The sequence below is a fragment of the Ylistrum balloti genome, unplaced genomic scaffold (genome assembly GCF_031769215.1).
Source record: "Ylistrum balloti isolate Yb309-2 unplaced genomic scaffold, AGI_CSIRO_Ybal_v1 Utg370312, whole genome shotgun sequence".
Lineage (NCBI taxonomy): Eukaryota > Metazoa > Mollusca > Bivalvia > Pectinida > Pectinidae > Ylistrum > Ylistrum balloti.
Window position 1 is genome coordinate 225,861 of NW_026782231.1, and position 15,112 is coordinate 240,972.

Genomic DNA, 15,112 nt, shown 5'->3' on the forward strand with positions numbered 1-15,112 from the left:
CAAAAAATCTGCGATAATACGAAATACAAGTCTAATTCCGATAAAATACGGAATATAATTGTATAGCAGTATAGACATCTGAACAGACCAATCAGCTGGAAATTTATTTGTACTTTTGGGACAAAAAATATCCGATTTCCATCAATACTTACAAGCTTATTGTATTAGATTCAGATTACCCTTTTCCTCAAACGACTTTACGACTTTTAAAAAGAGAATAAAATATTCATGCTTCACCAATATCTGATAAAGGAATAGAAATAATCAGTGACTGTTCTATCGTGAATATTAGAACCATGACCAGATTTCTGTGTTACACAGATGGACCTAGATCAACATGGCAGATCAATGAAGGTGCTTACTCTTCATGAAAATCTGATCATACTGTAATTTTCTAGAGTCTCCGCATGAATTTGATCTATCGTATTTTATTTACGAATTTGTTGACTTTTGGTATTCTTTTGGTTTTTCTGCATGAATGTTTTCAATTCTCCTGTATTTGTATATGTCATAACGCCTATTAAACTTGAAATAGCAAAATAGATATGTATTCATATATAGCAAATTCAGTGTTAAATTGAATTCTTGTGCATAAGATGCAGTATATTTTATTTCAGTTTTCATCGTAAAACGTTTTATCAAGATCTATTTGAATTCATATTTCTGTTGTTAATTTCAGCATTTTTATTTGAATATCATTTTCATTACATTTTACATACATGTCGTATATAAGCAACGAAAGATGTCTTGTTTATATGAATCATGCAACTAAGAAATCGATGTAAAGGAGTGGGCGTATCCATTAGGCTGTATCACTTCCTACAGGAAACATCGACAATGTTATGCTAAGTTCCTGACATCATACTCCTACTTATTTATAACTGGCATGCAATATATTACTGGAGCGTGCAATGTATACACATATATAGACTGAACTTGTCATTGATTCCGTAACTACATTGATGAAGGAAACCGGAACAACATAAACAGTACCGACATGTCAACAGCATCTGAATTCAAATTCAAATTCGATGAGTCTAGGGTAAAATATGATCAAAAGGAAGATTTACATGGAGACTCCTGATAAAATACAAGGAGATAAAGACAGGTGTTCTTGCCGACATTCGCTACGTAAATCTTTGTCGATCAAAGTGAAAAATGTCACGTTCCCAAATGAGAACAAGGTAAACAACCTGCAACCGCCAAGTAATGTAACGAACATCAAACACGTCAAACTTCTTATCAGAATATTCCTCAGTGAGATCAGGCGGATTTAATTCCGGGTTTATATCGAATTTAAAAAATCTGATAAGCTGCATTGATTTTGTTATTTGTATCTAACTAAATGTGATTGAGATCCATCCCTCTGTTTTATCATAAACTTAGTGACTCTAGAGAAGGTGACATGCAGATATATAAACCTTTTGCGATTAATTTTGGCCTATTTTGCCTTCATAGGAATATTTCACCTATTGACATAAACGTGATTAATAAAACCATACTTAGCTATTGTATCTATAAATACCTTTTTCAAAATAGCGAAAAAGACATCAGTGAAATAGGAACTGCCTGAATCTAGAAGTATTTGACGAAAAAGTATTTGTATGGATAACATAAACAGACAAAATACAGTGATCCAGCTTTGCTGGTTTGGTTAGTCTGTTTTGTTTGTCATTCATCTTTAATAAGTCATTTTCAAGTTTTTCGTGAAATTCATGGCATCTTAACGGAAACCGCTTCTTCGCAACTTTTGGAAACAGATAACATGAAATTTAACTATTCAACTTATTGAGTTGAAATATTTTTGTTTTACATAGAAGACTTATCAAACATACATCAAAATAACAAATCAATATTTCACATGTTTGCAGATAAAATTACAGTCAGAAAAATAAAATTGGGTAAAATTGAAAGTTACCCAGGTTTATGGTCACGAAATAAAATCAAAACACATAATATTTTACCTGATCAATGAACATTTTACAGTCTTTGCGAAAAACACTATCCATAAAGCCGTAGATTATTGGGTTGATTGCATGGCTGACGTACAAGATACTCAACATGACTCCTTCCCATGGGCCTAAAGCGTTTCGTATATCGTCGTAAATATCCCAGTCCGTGTCTCGTAAAACATAAATGACACAAAATGGTAAATAGGATGCAATAGAAATCAGTGACAAAATAAAAAACATGAATGTAGTTTTCTTTCCTCGTAAGATTTTCTTCCCCAATTTGGCGTTGGTAAAAACTTTTTTCGCGGACGATTTTCTGGTCTTTTCTTCTATCAGAGAAACTTTATCCATGCTTCTTACAGGTTTGTCATCCTCTGTTTTAAATTCTATATCTGTAGAAAATTTAACAGTCTTTTTGCTCTTGCCAAAACTGCTTCTATCACAATTGGAATTGTCTACGGCAGTTGGTTGAAGAGATGTGCTTTCTGAAAAGTCCTGTCCCGATAAAGATGTACTTAATGTATTCGATGGACATTTGTTTGTTTCTCCCGTCGACGATAGAGACAATGTTGGTTTATTTACACTCACAACATCACACATTAAAGGATTTGAGGCGTTTTGGATCGATATAGCAAGACATTGCCCAGGAGACTCCTGTTGACTTGAGATAGAGTTCTCTGACAATGTATTGGAGTTCTTGTAGTTATGTGCGTCACTATAACTGACAGCAGTTAAAGGCAATGCTGACCCTTCATTTTCATCATATGTTACTTTGATTTCAGGAACAGATACAGTAACTTGTTGAGCATGGTTGTTCTTTTGTGAGTAGTTACACTTTTCAGATTCGTTACAAGAAACGGAAAAATCGCTTGCCACCACCATAGTATTGCCGCTCAGACTAGATTTTGGAAATGCCTCAGGGGGCTGTAATTTGCGAGAACGCGAGAGAATGATAAAACGTCTTCCAATAAGTCCATACAGTACAAAACAACATCCGTAAGCAAACAATAAAAATAGGATGCAGAAGTAAAGATAAAGTGATAAAAACAGTGTTCCTCTCTGTTCCGCTAGTACTGAACACTCAAAACCATTAAGGTGTTGCATAGGCGTTGTTCTCTCAGTGATGCCAAAAACGTAAAACGCCGGAAAGGCCACTGCCACTCCACAGAAGATGAACACCAAGGTACAAATGACCTTTGCCTGTATTGGCGTGAGTTGTTTTTCGGGCGTCCATACAACTTTCCCATAGTGTTCTAACGCGATCAAATCTAAGACAGCGTAAGAACACGATGCGAGAAAAATGAACAAAAATCGGGAAATTTTACACACTTCCGATGACGTAAATGCGTATGGGTAGCGTACCCATAGCACCGATAGAGGAATGCTTATTGTGCACGAACAGAGATCAATAGCGGCTAAAAACATGACTAGAGTCTGATGTGTGCTGGATTGTTTCCGAAAAAATGATACAAGACACGTGATCAGATTTCCAAAAGTTCCGACAATTGCTATTAGGGACAAGATAACGATGGACGGAATCCCATTGGAAATAAAGTCTTCCCAGTTTACTTGAAGTAGATAACTCGACAGCTGTTCTTGAGAAATATTCATGATGTTCGGTCTTAAGGATGCACCATGCACTGAAATCTTTGGGTTCACGTCCGTAAAAGCACAGCCTTCTGAGAAAAAAATTTAATCGCAAAAAACGTCAGATGAGGTATGGTTGAAATCCACTGTAAATGGTAGTATCCTGTTTCACATAAACTGACCGGTTATGATGAGGTTCTTCAGTTGAATGAAATGCTTGATTGTAATACGACGTAATTAGCCAGCATTAAAATCCAAGGTATGAAAATGATAATCTCTGTAACATCTCTGTATGTATGGTGTGATGTCTTCATTCACAAATAAAATCACAAAGGGTCAGGTTGTATCTCGAATCTCAATAACATCATAACATTCAAATCCCCAACTTCAGAACAACGTGGTAGGGTTTGATATCGACAACATATGAATTTGAATTATTACGTGTTCTATATCTCAATGTCTTCGGTGAGATTAATGTTTGAGTCGTGTCGTAATTTCTACCCTCCGATATAAGCGGTTGATGTATCAGATTCCTACTATAATTAGATTCGACCTTCCCATCAATTCTGTGAATGTTGAACATCATCACTGAATCACAAGACCCTCCTTAATACAAGCTATTGACAATTGTAACCACCTACCTTAAAACGTGTTATGTTTATGCACTTATGTCTTAACTTGGAGTCATCCGATACGTCAGATGAACTTCCTGTGGTGCATTGTGTGTGTGTATGTATATACCACTATCAACAAATTAATGTCATATTCATGGTTTGTTTTCATAACATAGCGATCAATTTAACGTATACAAAATAAATTCCAAATTACAATTATAAAAAGGTACTTTTCTTTAGAAACACCAGGTATTGAAAACTCATTCTTACTGGGTAACTCGTCTTAACGAAACTCTTTAAGTGTTAGAATATAAATGAAATTTATGTAAACACAGCCTACAATTATTGTCAACTACATAACCAAAACGAAAATAAAATACAAAGCGGAGAGTGTTCATTTTCTAGCGTCGCCTTATATAACAAACAGTTATTCGTTCATCATAACAAACAGTTTTTCATTCATCATAACAAACAGTCATTCATTCATCATAACAAACAGTCATTCATTCATCATAACAAACAGTTTTTCATTCATCATAACAAACAGTTATTCGTTCATCATAACAAACAGTCATTCATTCATCATAACAAACAGTCATTCATTCATCATAACATATATGTATTCATTCATCATAACAAACAGTTTTTCGTTCATCATAACAAACAGTTTTTCATTCATCGTAACAAACAGTTTTTCGTTCATCAAAACAAACAGTCATTCATTCATCATAACAAAAAGTTATTCATTCATCATAACAAACAGTCATTCATTCATCATAACAAACAGTTATTCGTTCATCGTAACAAACAGTCTTTCCTTCATCGTAACAAACAGTCATTCATTCATCATAACAAACAGTTATTCATTCATCATAACAAACAGTCATTCATTCATCATAACAAACAGTTTTTCATTCATCATAACAAACAGTTATTCATTCATCATAACAAACAGTCATTCATTCATCGTAACAAACAGTCATTCATTCATCATAACAAACAGTCATTCATTCATCGTAACAAACAGTTTTTCGTTCATCATAACAAACAGTCATTCATTCATCATAACAAACAGTCATTCATTCATCATAACAAACAGTTATTCATTCATCATAACAAACAGTTATTCATTCATCATAACAAACAGTTTTTCATTCATCATAACAAACAGTTTTTCATTCATCGTAACAAACAGTCATTCATTCATCATAACAAACAGTTTTTCATTCATCATAACAAACAGTTTTTCATTCATCATAACAAACAGTTATTCGTTCATCAAAACAAACAATTTTTCATTCATCATAACAAACAGTTATTCGTTCATCACTAGCATATATAATAACTAATTATTAACATTCTGTAAACATCCTTAACACTACACATTGTATTCCTGGTGTACGATCTCTGTAAGGCTTTACGGATATAAATAACCAATCCTAAGAATTCTTGTGTAACAGTTTTATCCAGGCTATGCCTTGAACACAACCGATATCTTCATGTATTGTGTAATTAACAGTGATATCACAGAGAATCTACATCAGAATACAAACTTACTTTAAGGTCGACATGTACAGTTGTCCATACCATCCGCAGAGCACAGACGATAACGCCCAACTTCCCACCTTCTTAATGTTATTGTGTCATCGTTACTTATTTGTTAGTATTGCTTTTATTTTTATTTATTTTATATTTTATTTTTTTTTTGTATTTCAAATCTCCATAGTTTTGTTTATATATTCATGTAAACAAAATGAAATAAGACAACCCAGGTAGATCATTTTTGTCACTGATCAAATTATTTCGAAAGACATCTGTGATAATTTATAATCCATCAATGTTGTTGCAACTAACCTAGAGTGACCATTTGCGTGCTGTAACAGATCTGGGCCTGTTGCGTACACTTGTGTCAGAAGCATGTCCATTCATCCAATGAACAGAAGAGTTAGGTCTTGATCTACTCCCGTTATAGCCTCTGTTTTGGAACAGTCTAATAGTATCTGCTGTCTTCGGTCGAAAAGTCTTCGACCGAATGCGAACATCACCATATCCTATTGCCGATATAGATCTGCAGCCACTAGTGAGGAAAAATGAGCTCCTCGGTCTGTCGGTGCTATCAGGAATGTGAACCTTCTGTAACGATTCCGCAGAATAGAGTGAAACTGGTGAAATTGGTGTCAAACGCCAATTTGACATAGAGTCATAATTCATGCTTGTGAAAGGGCTCGATGTAAACGTTCCAAAACCTTGTCTGCTTTTACTGGTTTCCGTAGACATCGTTTTCACACGTTCGATCTCCTTAGAAGCCTTCAGTGCCGCTTGCGATTTTAAACGCTCCAATACAGTACATGTTAACCTCAACTGATTTTCCTGGCATTTGTTGGATTTAAATGCATAACGACGTGTGAATTTGGTAAAATCTGAACCGGAAGACTCTCGAAAACTTCCGGTATTTGTATTTTGGACAACCCCATCCTTTAGCCATTGTACCGGGCGAGTCATTACGTGCACAGTACTCAATCCACTAAGTTGTTTGTACTTAATCCAAAATCGTGTTGGTGCCGACCTTTTCAAACATTACTGAAGAAAAAAAGAGTGCACTGTTAATCACAATGGAAACTTGGCAGTGTAAAACAAATACACATAATACAAAAAAAAATCGGATCTAAAGAATTATTGTCTTTTGAAATCCACGAAAACAAAATTGTTTATCAAACACAAAACTGAATATATGTAGATTTAAACATAACGGGCCTGTAAAATGCAATACAAACATGTTTGTGAATTTTGAAACATATCATCCCGCACCCATCTTTCACAGTTACATTAGCTCCAACACAGACAGGTGTGCAATGTATAAGTTTACATAACTATGAGGTAATACAACACTTAGGTTTGTGTTATTTTTTATTTAGAGGAAACAAGTTGACAAAATAAAAAAAAAACATGTATGCATAATCATTAAATGAATTGGATCTGTTACATAAAACAAGTAAATATGAACTTACGATACCTGTGCACGAGTGCAAAGATAACATATTTACTTTTACTTACAAGTTTCGCTTTTTTCGTTGATTTCCGTATGTTTGTCGCATAAAGGGCTTTTATGTCAGTCTAGCGACACTACAATAATGAAAACACACGCTTTATAAAAAGTAGTTCCTAACGCGGCTCTGACAAACTGAATGGTTTGATCAACAACAACCAGGTAAATATGTCTTTCAATGGAATAACATACCAGGGGTGTTTTAAAAGTAAACAATTACCGAAAATTGTGTGCCTAGCGTGGCACCGGCCTTCATTTTCATAAAGAACCTCATTTTCAATCTGTACAAAACGTAACAGTTAAAAAACATCAATCATATTTGTTTTGAAAGAAATTCTTTGTTGTCAAACAAACTTTTGAAATCATGACCAGGGGCCTACAATACTTTTACTCTCGTCAATGGCATAAACTTTTAAATATGGCAGTAATATATATAATAATGTCTGTTTGTATTGAACAGTATGGTACCGCCTATAGGCAAAAAGTACTTTTCAACTTTAGTTTTTCTTAACGCGAATGGGAAAGTAGGTGAATTTCATTTCTATAGGAGCGTTTAGGTCAAGAATATTTTTGGACTTTAACCAGACTAGACATTGATGTTATCTTAAAAGATTAATTGAAAAACGTATATTTATCGGCAGAGAGATCAATTTAATTTACAATTCTTATTTACACATGTGGAATTTGAGGTTTGTCGATAACATCTTGTATGTACAGGACCATATCGTATCGTCACTTTCAGTTAGGGGAGGAGGGGGGTATATACGTTAAAGAATATTCTATACGTAAACTATATTAATATTTTCACGTGGTTTACCAGGTTGATGAGATTCTGTTCTGAAGCTCCATAGCATGATTAGAAGAGGTGACTAAATCTGGGATATTTACATTCTTCCTCCTTTTCAATTACATCACTTTTGACTTCGGACCTGTCCGTCCGCTTATGTGAATACCTCATAGTGTTCTATCCACAGGCTGTGGGTTGACACGTACATTAAATCTGCTTGTCGTTCATCAACAGTGAAGGGTAAGCCCATACCTTGTCCCGTAATTTTACCTTGGCGTGGTGTCATGGGTTCGTGTCCAAGGTATGACATTTTAATGTGACCGCATTATGAAAGCGCTAGTCAGTGACTCTGTTTTATTCATGAACACAGTCTCCTTATTACTCGGAGTGTTGCAATGACGTAATTCACCTAATAAGTAAGGCAAAATGGCGTCCATGCTCAACATGGTGTGATTATACATAATGTTTTTGTGGCTATCCGCTTAATGCATGTGTGTTTGTTTCATATTTTTTGACGTCTTATCAACAGCTATGGTAATTAAAGGACAGCCTTCTGGTGTGTACAAGGTGGGTGGATGTGTAAGCCCTATTGTGATAGCGCAGAACTGCAGCTGACCAAAACCATGCTTCCACCTTGAAGTATATATATACTGCCGAAGGCCCCCAGCAGGTCACACCGATTATTACCCTCAATCGAATTACATAGCGATGACGGAGGTGTCATTCTCCCCCGTTTTTAAAATTCATCATTACAAATTCAGATTGAAACTATGAATGTCAAGGTCGATATGCTTGGGTCACCATAATCGTGACGTCATGAAAATAAAAGATTTTTTGGTATTAGGAATAATTAACTGCCCTAATAGATCAAAAAAAAATCATAAAAGTAACTCACTCAAGCATCTAGATGCTTTCAGTTAGCATTAAATTGTGGTATATGGGGCTTGGCAGTGAAAGGAGGTAACACGTGTCTTCAGATCTTTTCACCGACATTTTTGATAACAACTTTTTCATCTCCTCCCTGGAGAGTTCAAGAAACATAACACTAGAGTAAACTCCCCTGTACTATAACTGTCATATTTGTGTGGTTCTCAATTTTATGAATGGTGAATTCCAGATATCACAACATAAAGTTAAATTATCATATTACTAATTTTCAAAACCATTTTTCACACATTTACAGGCTCACTTTAACGGACGCTGTAGACATGAGCTCAAAAATTGAAATTTCCTTCAATATACAAGCATAACACATCACATAGATATACTTGTGGGTACTTTGACCGTAGTGTAGATGTACGTCCAATCCCAGACAAGATCGAGTGCTGGAAATGAATTTGTAAACATGCATACATCCCATTCAATCTTCCATCCAATGAAAACTCGCTGTCGAACTCACCACCAAACTCAGCCAGCCCACAGACCAGAGTTACGTTGTTTTATTGCAGAAAACATTGGCCTGAAAATTGAACATATTATCGTTTGCTATAGCAAAACACAAGTTGTCAGTTACATCTGCCCAGATTCACGCTGCCGGGGAGTTAGATCAATATATATGTATTGTTTAGAGACACCAGAACACACCAGTTTAAAAGATTAAAAAATGAGGGATAAACTTAATTAATGCAATACTGATATAGTGAACAGCTCACGTGTCCTTCAACGCCTCCATAGCATTACCGCCAAACTCAATTAGGCTTATTAAAAGGATTTAAATCCCGTCACTTTCACTTATCGAATTACCGTGTTATTGTTTGTGATATTGAAAGCAATATTTCAACACCTTTTCCTCGGATATTACTTTTAGTCACCGTTGGGAAAATATTAAAATAATAACATCAGTTTTAACAATGAAATTAAGCCTGTTTCGACTTTGTTTGCTTGGAAGGGAAAAAAATCGTGATCGCTACTGTTATTCTGTGATTATAGATCAATACCCTAACATTACATTTTAAAATGTGATTTCATATTATAATCACCTCTTCAATTTCATTATGTTGAAATGATGTGATACTATATATAACAAATCTGTATAGGTGATAATTGATTATGTAATTTAACGTAAAATGGCTGTAGAATGGCCAAAATGGCTGCTTTTGAGGTCGTCTTACCATTGAATTGTCGTTTACTTGTAAATCAAGAAATAAATAGTATTAAGTTATTACGTCCGATAGCTTTACGTTACGCATGACAGACATTTGAATAGGCTGTTATACGTTGTATTCTACCATCTCATGCTGTTATCTGGTAAAAATAGCTTACACTGCTGTTTTATATGCCAAATTAGAGAAAGTCATAAATATATATATAGGAATTATTTAATGGAATCAGATTATTCAACCGACGTTTCGTTTGAGTCCGAACAGGAAAGTAGACATATTTCAAAGCAGTGACTAGAAAGCACTGGTCTCGTTAGTATGAAAGTTATATCACTGGAAAAGTTATATCGTCACTGGAAAAGTTTTATTCTTCAAGGAAACGTTTTATCGTCACTGGAAAAATTACATTTTTATTGGAAAAGTTATATCATCACTGGAAAAGTTTATTTTTACTGGAAAAATGATGATATAAGAATTTTTTTTAATAAAACATTTTACAAACTGTTAAATTCCTAACTTCCAATGGTAAAAATGTAATATAACCTCGTTCTATCGCCACCATTGTACTGACAAACTGGTGTATTTCCGTCATTTCTATCTGAACAGATTTCCATACATTTAAAGGCATACTTCGTGACATTCCGCCATCAATTTTCCCTATACTTCAATGCATCCATGGTAAAGTCAAACTCACATACCGCCATTTGCCAGAGGTACAATGTGTTGAAAAAGTTGTAGAATTATCCCATCATTTGTTGTCTATGATGGCTGGGAGAAAATTTTAACAAATGCGATGCAATTTAAAAAATAAGCTGATTCTCCCATGTAACTAATCTTTTGACTAGTAGATAGAGGTTGATCTGTACTGACTAATTTCGTAAAGGATATTTTTTTAAAATTAAGTTTATTTATAAAATGTTGTAAAATACTTACGATTTGATAAAAGATATTGACGTCATCAGTATCTCCGATAGCTGTTAAAACCCCATTAGTGTCAAGCGTTTTTGATGGGATGATGTTATTACACTGACATTAAGTCGATTTGAAAATAACGTTTGTCAACATTTATGAATGATAAACGAAGTTCATACAAATACAATAAATCGTAAACTGAATTGAATAGAGTTTTATTGGTTCCGTTATTGGCATCAAACGTATAGTGTTGTTCAATATATTGTGCTAGGATGTTCAAACATTTGATATCATCGAGAGTGACATTACTGATTTCTTAGTTCAAGAGTATTTGCTTTTAATTTAAAACATATTTTTTTCTCAATGGTTGAAAACTCATGTCTTCGATTTATCCATTGTTATGGTGTTGATGTGTGGGGGGCACGTGAAAAGGTTTATTATTTTTTAATATGTTTTATTTATATTTACCTGTATCTCATTTTTAATATATGGTTTACAGATTTATAATTTGAGTGTTGTGTTATGACATAACAGCGTCAAGATATACGTATGAGTGAACATGTATTCGGAACTCCCTAGAGTTGTACGTTGCATTGCTACTGGCAGGGCATTCCATTTTATCGGCATGTTTCCTTTGTTGGTGTGTTTTTCGGGTCCCAGTCAAGTGACCCTGAAAAGGGATTGATGCAGGGGTTGATGGTTGTGTTAATGTAGGCCTATTAGTTTATAAGAGAAGTTCTGTCAGATTGCGTAGTCTTTCGTTGGGATATCCTGTTAGAGCCTTCTACAGAATATTTCACTGTGCCAGCACTATATACTCGGATTTAGTTCCGTACTATCACAAGAAAGCTTACATGAACATATCGCAACCATTCAAAAACACAGTCTCTAGTTACATAACGTCACCTCGAATACACAGGGGAGGGGGCCGTCCTTAAATGACCATAGCTGTTGATTGGACGTAAAACTAATGAGAAAATTTGAGAAATAGCTCTTTGTATTCGTTATATAAGGTGTGGATGTGTTTGTTCTATCTTAGGCTATCTTGTGCCTCTCTATTGGCTGATCTGTTTCTGTTTCCACAAGAGGCTGAATCTATAGAAGAACTTAACAAAACAGGTCGCAAAGACCTTGCAAAATATTTAAATTCCGTTTAAGATATATTGAGACTTATCATCTTTAAATAACAAGAAATATACTGACCTTGTTCATCGTATAACTTACCAGAATTCGAAATCAAGGACACGATATACTCGTCTACATCAGTCGCTTGTCTACAACGAAACAAGCATGTACAGCTTTCCACCAAACTGTATGATAATTATGATGAAATTAATTTCCCTGTTTTGAATCCATTCCTGTACCCCGTCCTATCGTGTTTACATGTTCCAGTTGATTCAACATCCAAGGACCCGTTCTCGTACAACAATTTTCGTGCAAGATGTCGGCAACTTGCAAACTAACAACACAGGGTTTCGAATGGTACAAGTTGATGAAGATTGTAGGAAAGTTTCACAATAGTCATATGATATCATCGGCAATAAATCGTCTATTTGAGCCTTTGTGTGATATAAAGCTGGACGTGTTTGATGCTTGTTAGTATACCTGGTGGTTCTATAGTGTGATATGAAGCTGGACGTGTTTGATGCTTGTTAGTATGTCTTGATGTTCTGTAGTGTGATATGAAGCTGGACGTGTTTGATGCTTGTTAGTTTACCTGTTGGTTCCATTGTGTGATATAAAGCTGGACGTGTTTGATGATTGTTAGTTTACCTGTTGGTTCCATTGTGTGATATAAAGCTGGACGTGTTTGATGCTGGTTAGTTTGCCTGTTGGTTCCATTGTGTGATATAAAGCTGGACGTGTTTGATGCTGGTTAGTTTACCTGTTGGTTCCATTGTGTGATATAAAGCTGGACGTGTTTGATGCTTGTTAGTTTGCCTGTTGGTTCCATTGTGTGATATAAAGCTGGACGTGTTTGATGCTGGTTAGTTTACCTGTTGGTTCCATTGTGTGATATAAAGCTGGACGTGTTTGATGCTGGTTAGTTTACCTGTTGGTTCCATTGTGTGATATAAAGCTGGACGTGTTTGATGCTTGTTAGTTTGCCTGTTGGTTCCATTGTGTGATATAAAGCTGGACGTGTTTGATGCTGGTTAGTTTACCTGTTGGTTCCATTGTGTGATATGAAGCTGGACGTGTTTGATGCTGGTTAGTTTACCTGTTGGTTCCATTGTGTGATATAAAGCTGGACGTGTTTGATGCTGGTTAGTTTACCTGTTGGTTCCATTGTGTGATATAAAGCTGGACGTGTTTGATGCTGGTTAGTTTACCTGTTGGTTCCATTGTGTGATATAAAGCTGGACGTGTTTGATGCTTGTTAGTTTACCTGTTGGTTCCATTGTGTGATATGAAGCTGGACGTGTTTGATGCTTGTTAGTTTACCTGTTGGTTCCATTGTGTGATATAAAGCTGGACGTGTTTGATGCTGGTTAGTTTACCTGTTGGTTCCATTGTGTGATATGAAGCTGGACGTGTTTGATGCTCGTTAGTTTGTCTGTTGGTTCCATTGTGTGATATAAAGCTGGACGTGTTTGATGATTGTTAGTTTACCTGTTGGTTCCATTGTGTGATATGAAGCTGGACGTGTTTGATGCTAGTTAGTTTACCTGTTGGTTCCATTGTGTGATATAAAGCTGGACGTGTTTGATGATTGTTAGTTTGCCTGTTGGTTCCATTGTGTGATATGAAGCTGGACGTGTTTGATGCTGGTTAGTTTACCTGTTGGTTCCATTGTGTGATATAAAGCTGGACGTGTTTGATGATTGTTAGTTTGCCTGTTGGTTCGCTCTTTATATCATTGTCTTGTTCTCATTTTAGAAAGTAATACTGCTTACTTTGACAAAGATTTTTAGATGGCGCTTAACCTTTGGGAACACCTGGTCTTATACTTCTTGTACTTTTCAATGAGTTTCCTATTAAATATTTTTGTCTTTTAAAATATAATTTTGCCCTAGTTTCATCAAATTTATGTTTGGATTATGATTCTATTAACATGTTGGTAATTATAATATCACACCAATATACATGTATAGATGTGGATGGGGTCAAAATAATCTATTTCAACTAAACCTGGAAAGTCACAATTTTATAAACTGGACCTGTTTGGAATGTGGTCATTGATAACGATGACAAATATGTTCACTTGCCTGTCAAGCATGTGTGCAAAAAATTGTGCATTTGAACAATGAACTAGCTATAGGGAATCGGACTACAGAAATGTAAAAAGGATGAACATTTTCTGTAGACTTAATAATAAATGGAAAAAGGAAAAAAAGGGAAAAACACAGAAAATGATCACTTTTTTGACCACATTTGTCTCGATATGTCCAGGGAATACACTATGATCATATGGTATGAAAAGATATTTAACATCACTCTTAAAAGTTTCCTTATGTTATCACTAGCTAGAACTGCTTGCAGAAATATAAATATCAATGTAGCTGATTACCTGGTTGCTTGAGTAGGCCTCAAGTTTATAGTATACATATTCGACTGTAACCGTCCAAAATTTAGCCTTATTTTCTATTGTTTGACCTCACCATCCCACCCCTGACCTCACCATCCCACCCCTCACCATCCCACCCCTGACCTCACCATCCCACCCCTGTTGTTTGTTTCATATGTAAAATCAACCAAAAACACCAACATGTCAACATAATCATAATCCAAATTCAAATTCAATAAAACTAGGACAAAATATGAACAAAAGATTTGAAGCCTGTGAGTAAAGGCAAATGCTTAACTTAATAATGATTCAAGGTGGAGATATTAAAGACAGATACATGACTAGAGTACATAACATTTGTATACTTAGTTCTATACTTGATCGGTCATCCTGAGGACAGCTCTTACCTCCAGCAGATCAAAGACCTCTATATACCATATTTGGTCGAAACTAAATAAAAAAGTCAAAATCAGTTGAAAACTAGATTTTAAAATACTCCAAAATGTAATAATAATTTTATCGGTATGCATTTTATCAAATGACTTCAGATCATGACTAGGAAATCACAAAAAGATCATGTCAAGAAGCAACAAATGAATAAACTATA

General features: G+C 35.1%; 1 protein-coding gene across 1 annotated transcript; it reads right to left on the reverse strand.

Annotated features, from left to right (window-relative positions):
• Positions 1-1,923: 1,923 nt before the first annotated feature.
• LOC132553263 (uncharacterized) lies at positions 1,924-4,078 on the reverse strand. The gene has a single exon (XM_060217495.1). The coding sequence runs from the start codon at positions 3,561-3,563 to the stop codon at positions 1,944-1,946; it is 1,620 nt and encodes a 539-aa protein (XP_060073478.1). The 5' UTR covers positions 3,564-4,078; the 3' UTR covers positions 1,924-1,943.
• Between the last annotated feature and the right edge of the window lie 11,034 nt (positions 4,079-15,112).

Bases quoted from the DNA above. Each gene is read 5' to 3' on its own strand.
- LOC132553263 (XM_060217495.1), bottom strand. From the start codon at position 3,563: ATGAATATTTCTCAAGAACAGCTGTCGAGTTATCTACTTCAAGTAAAC.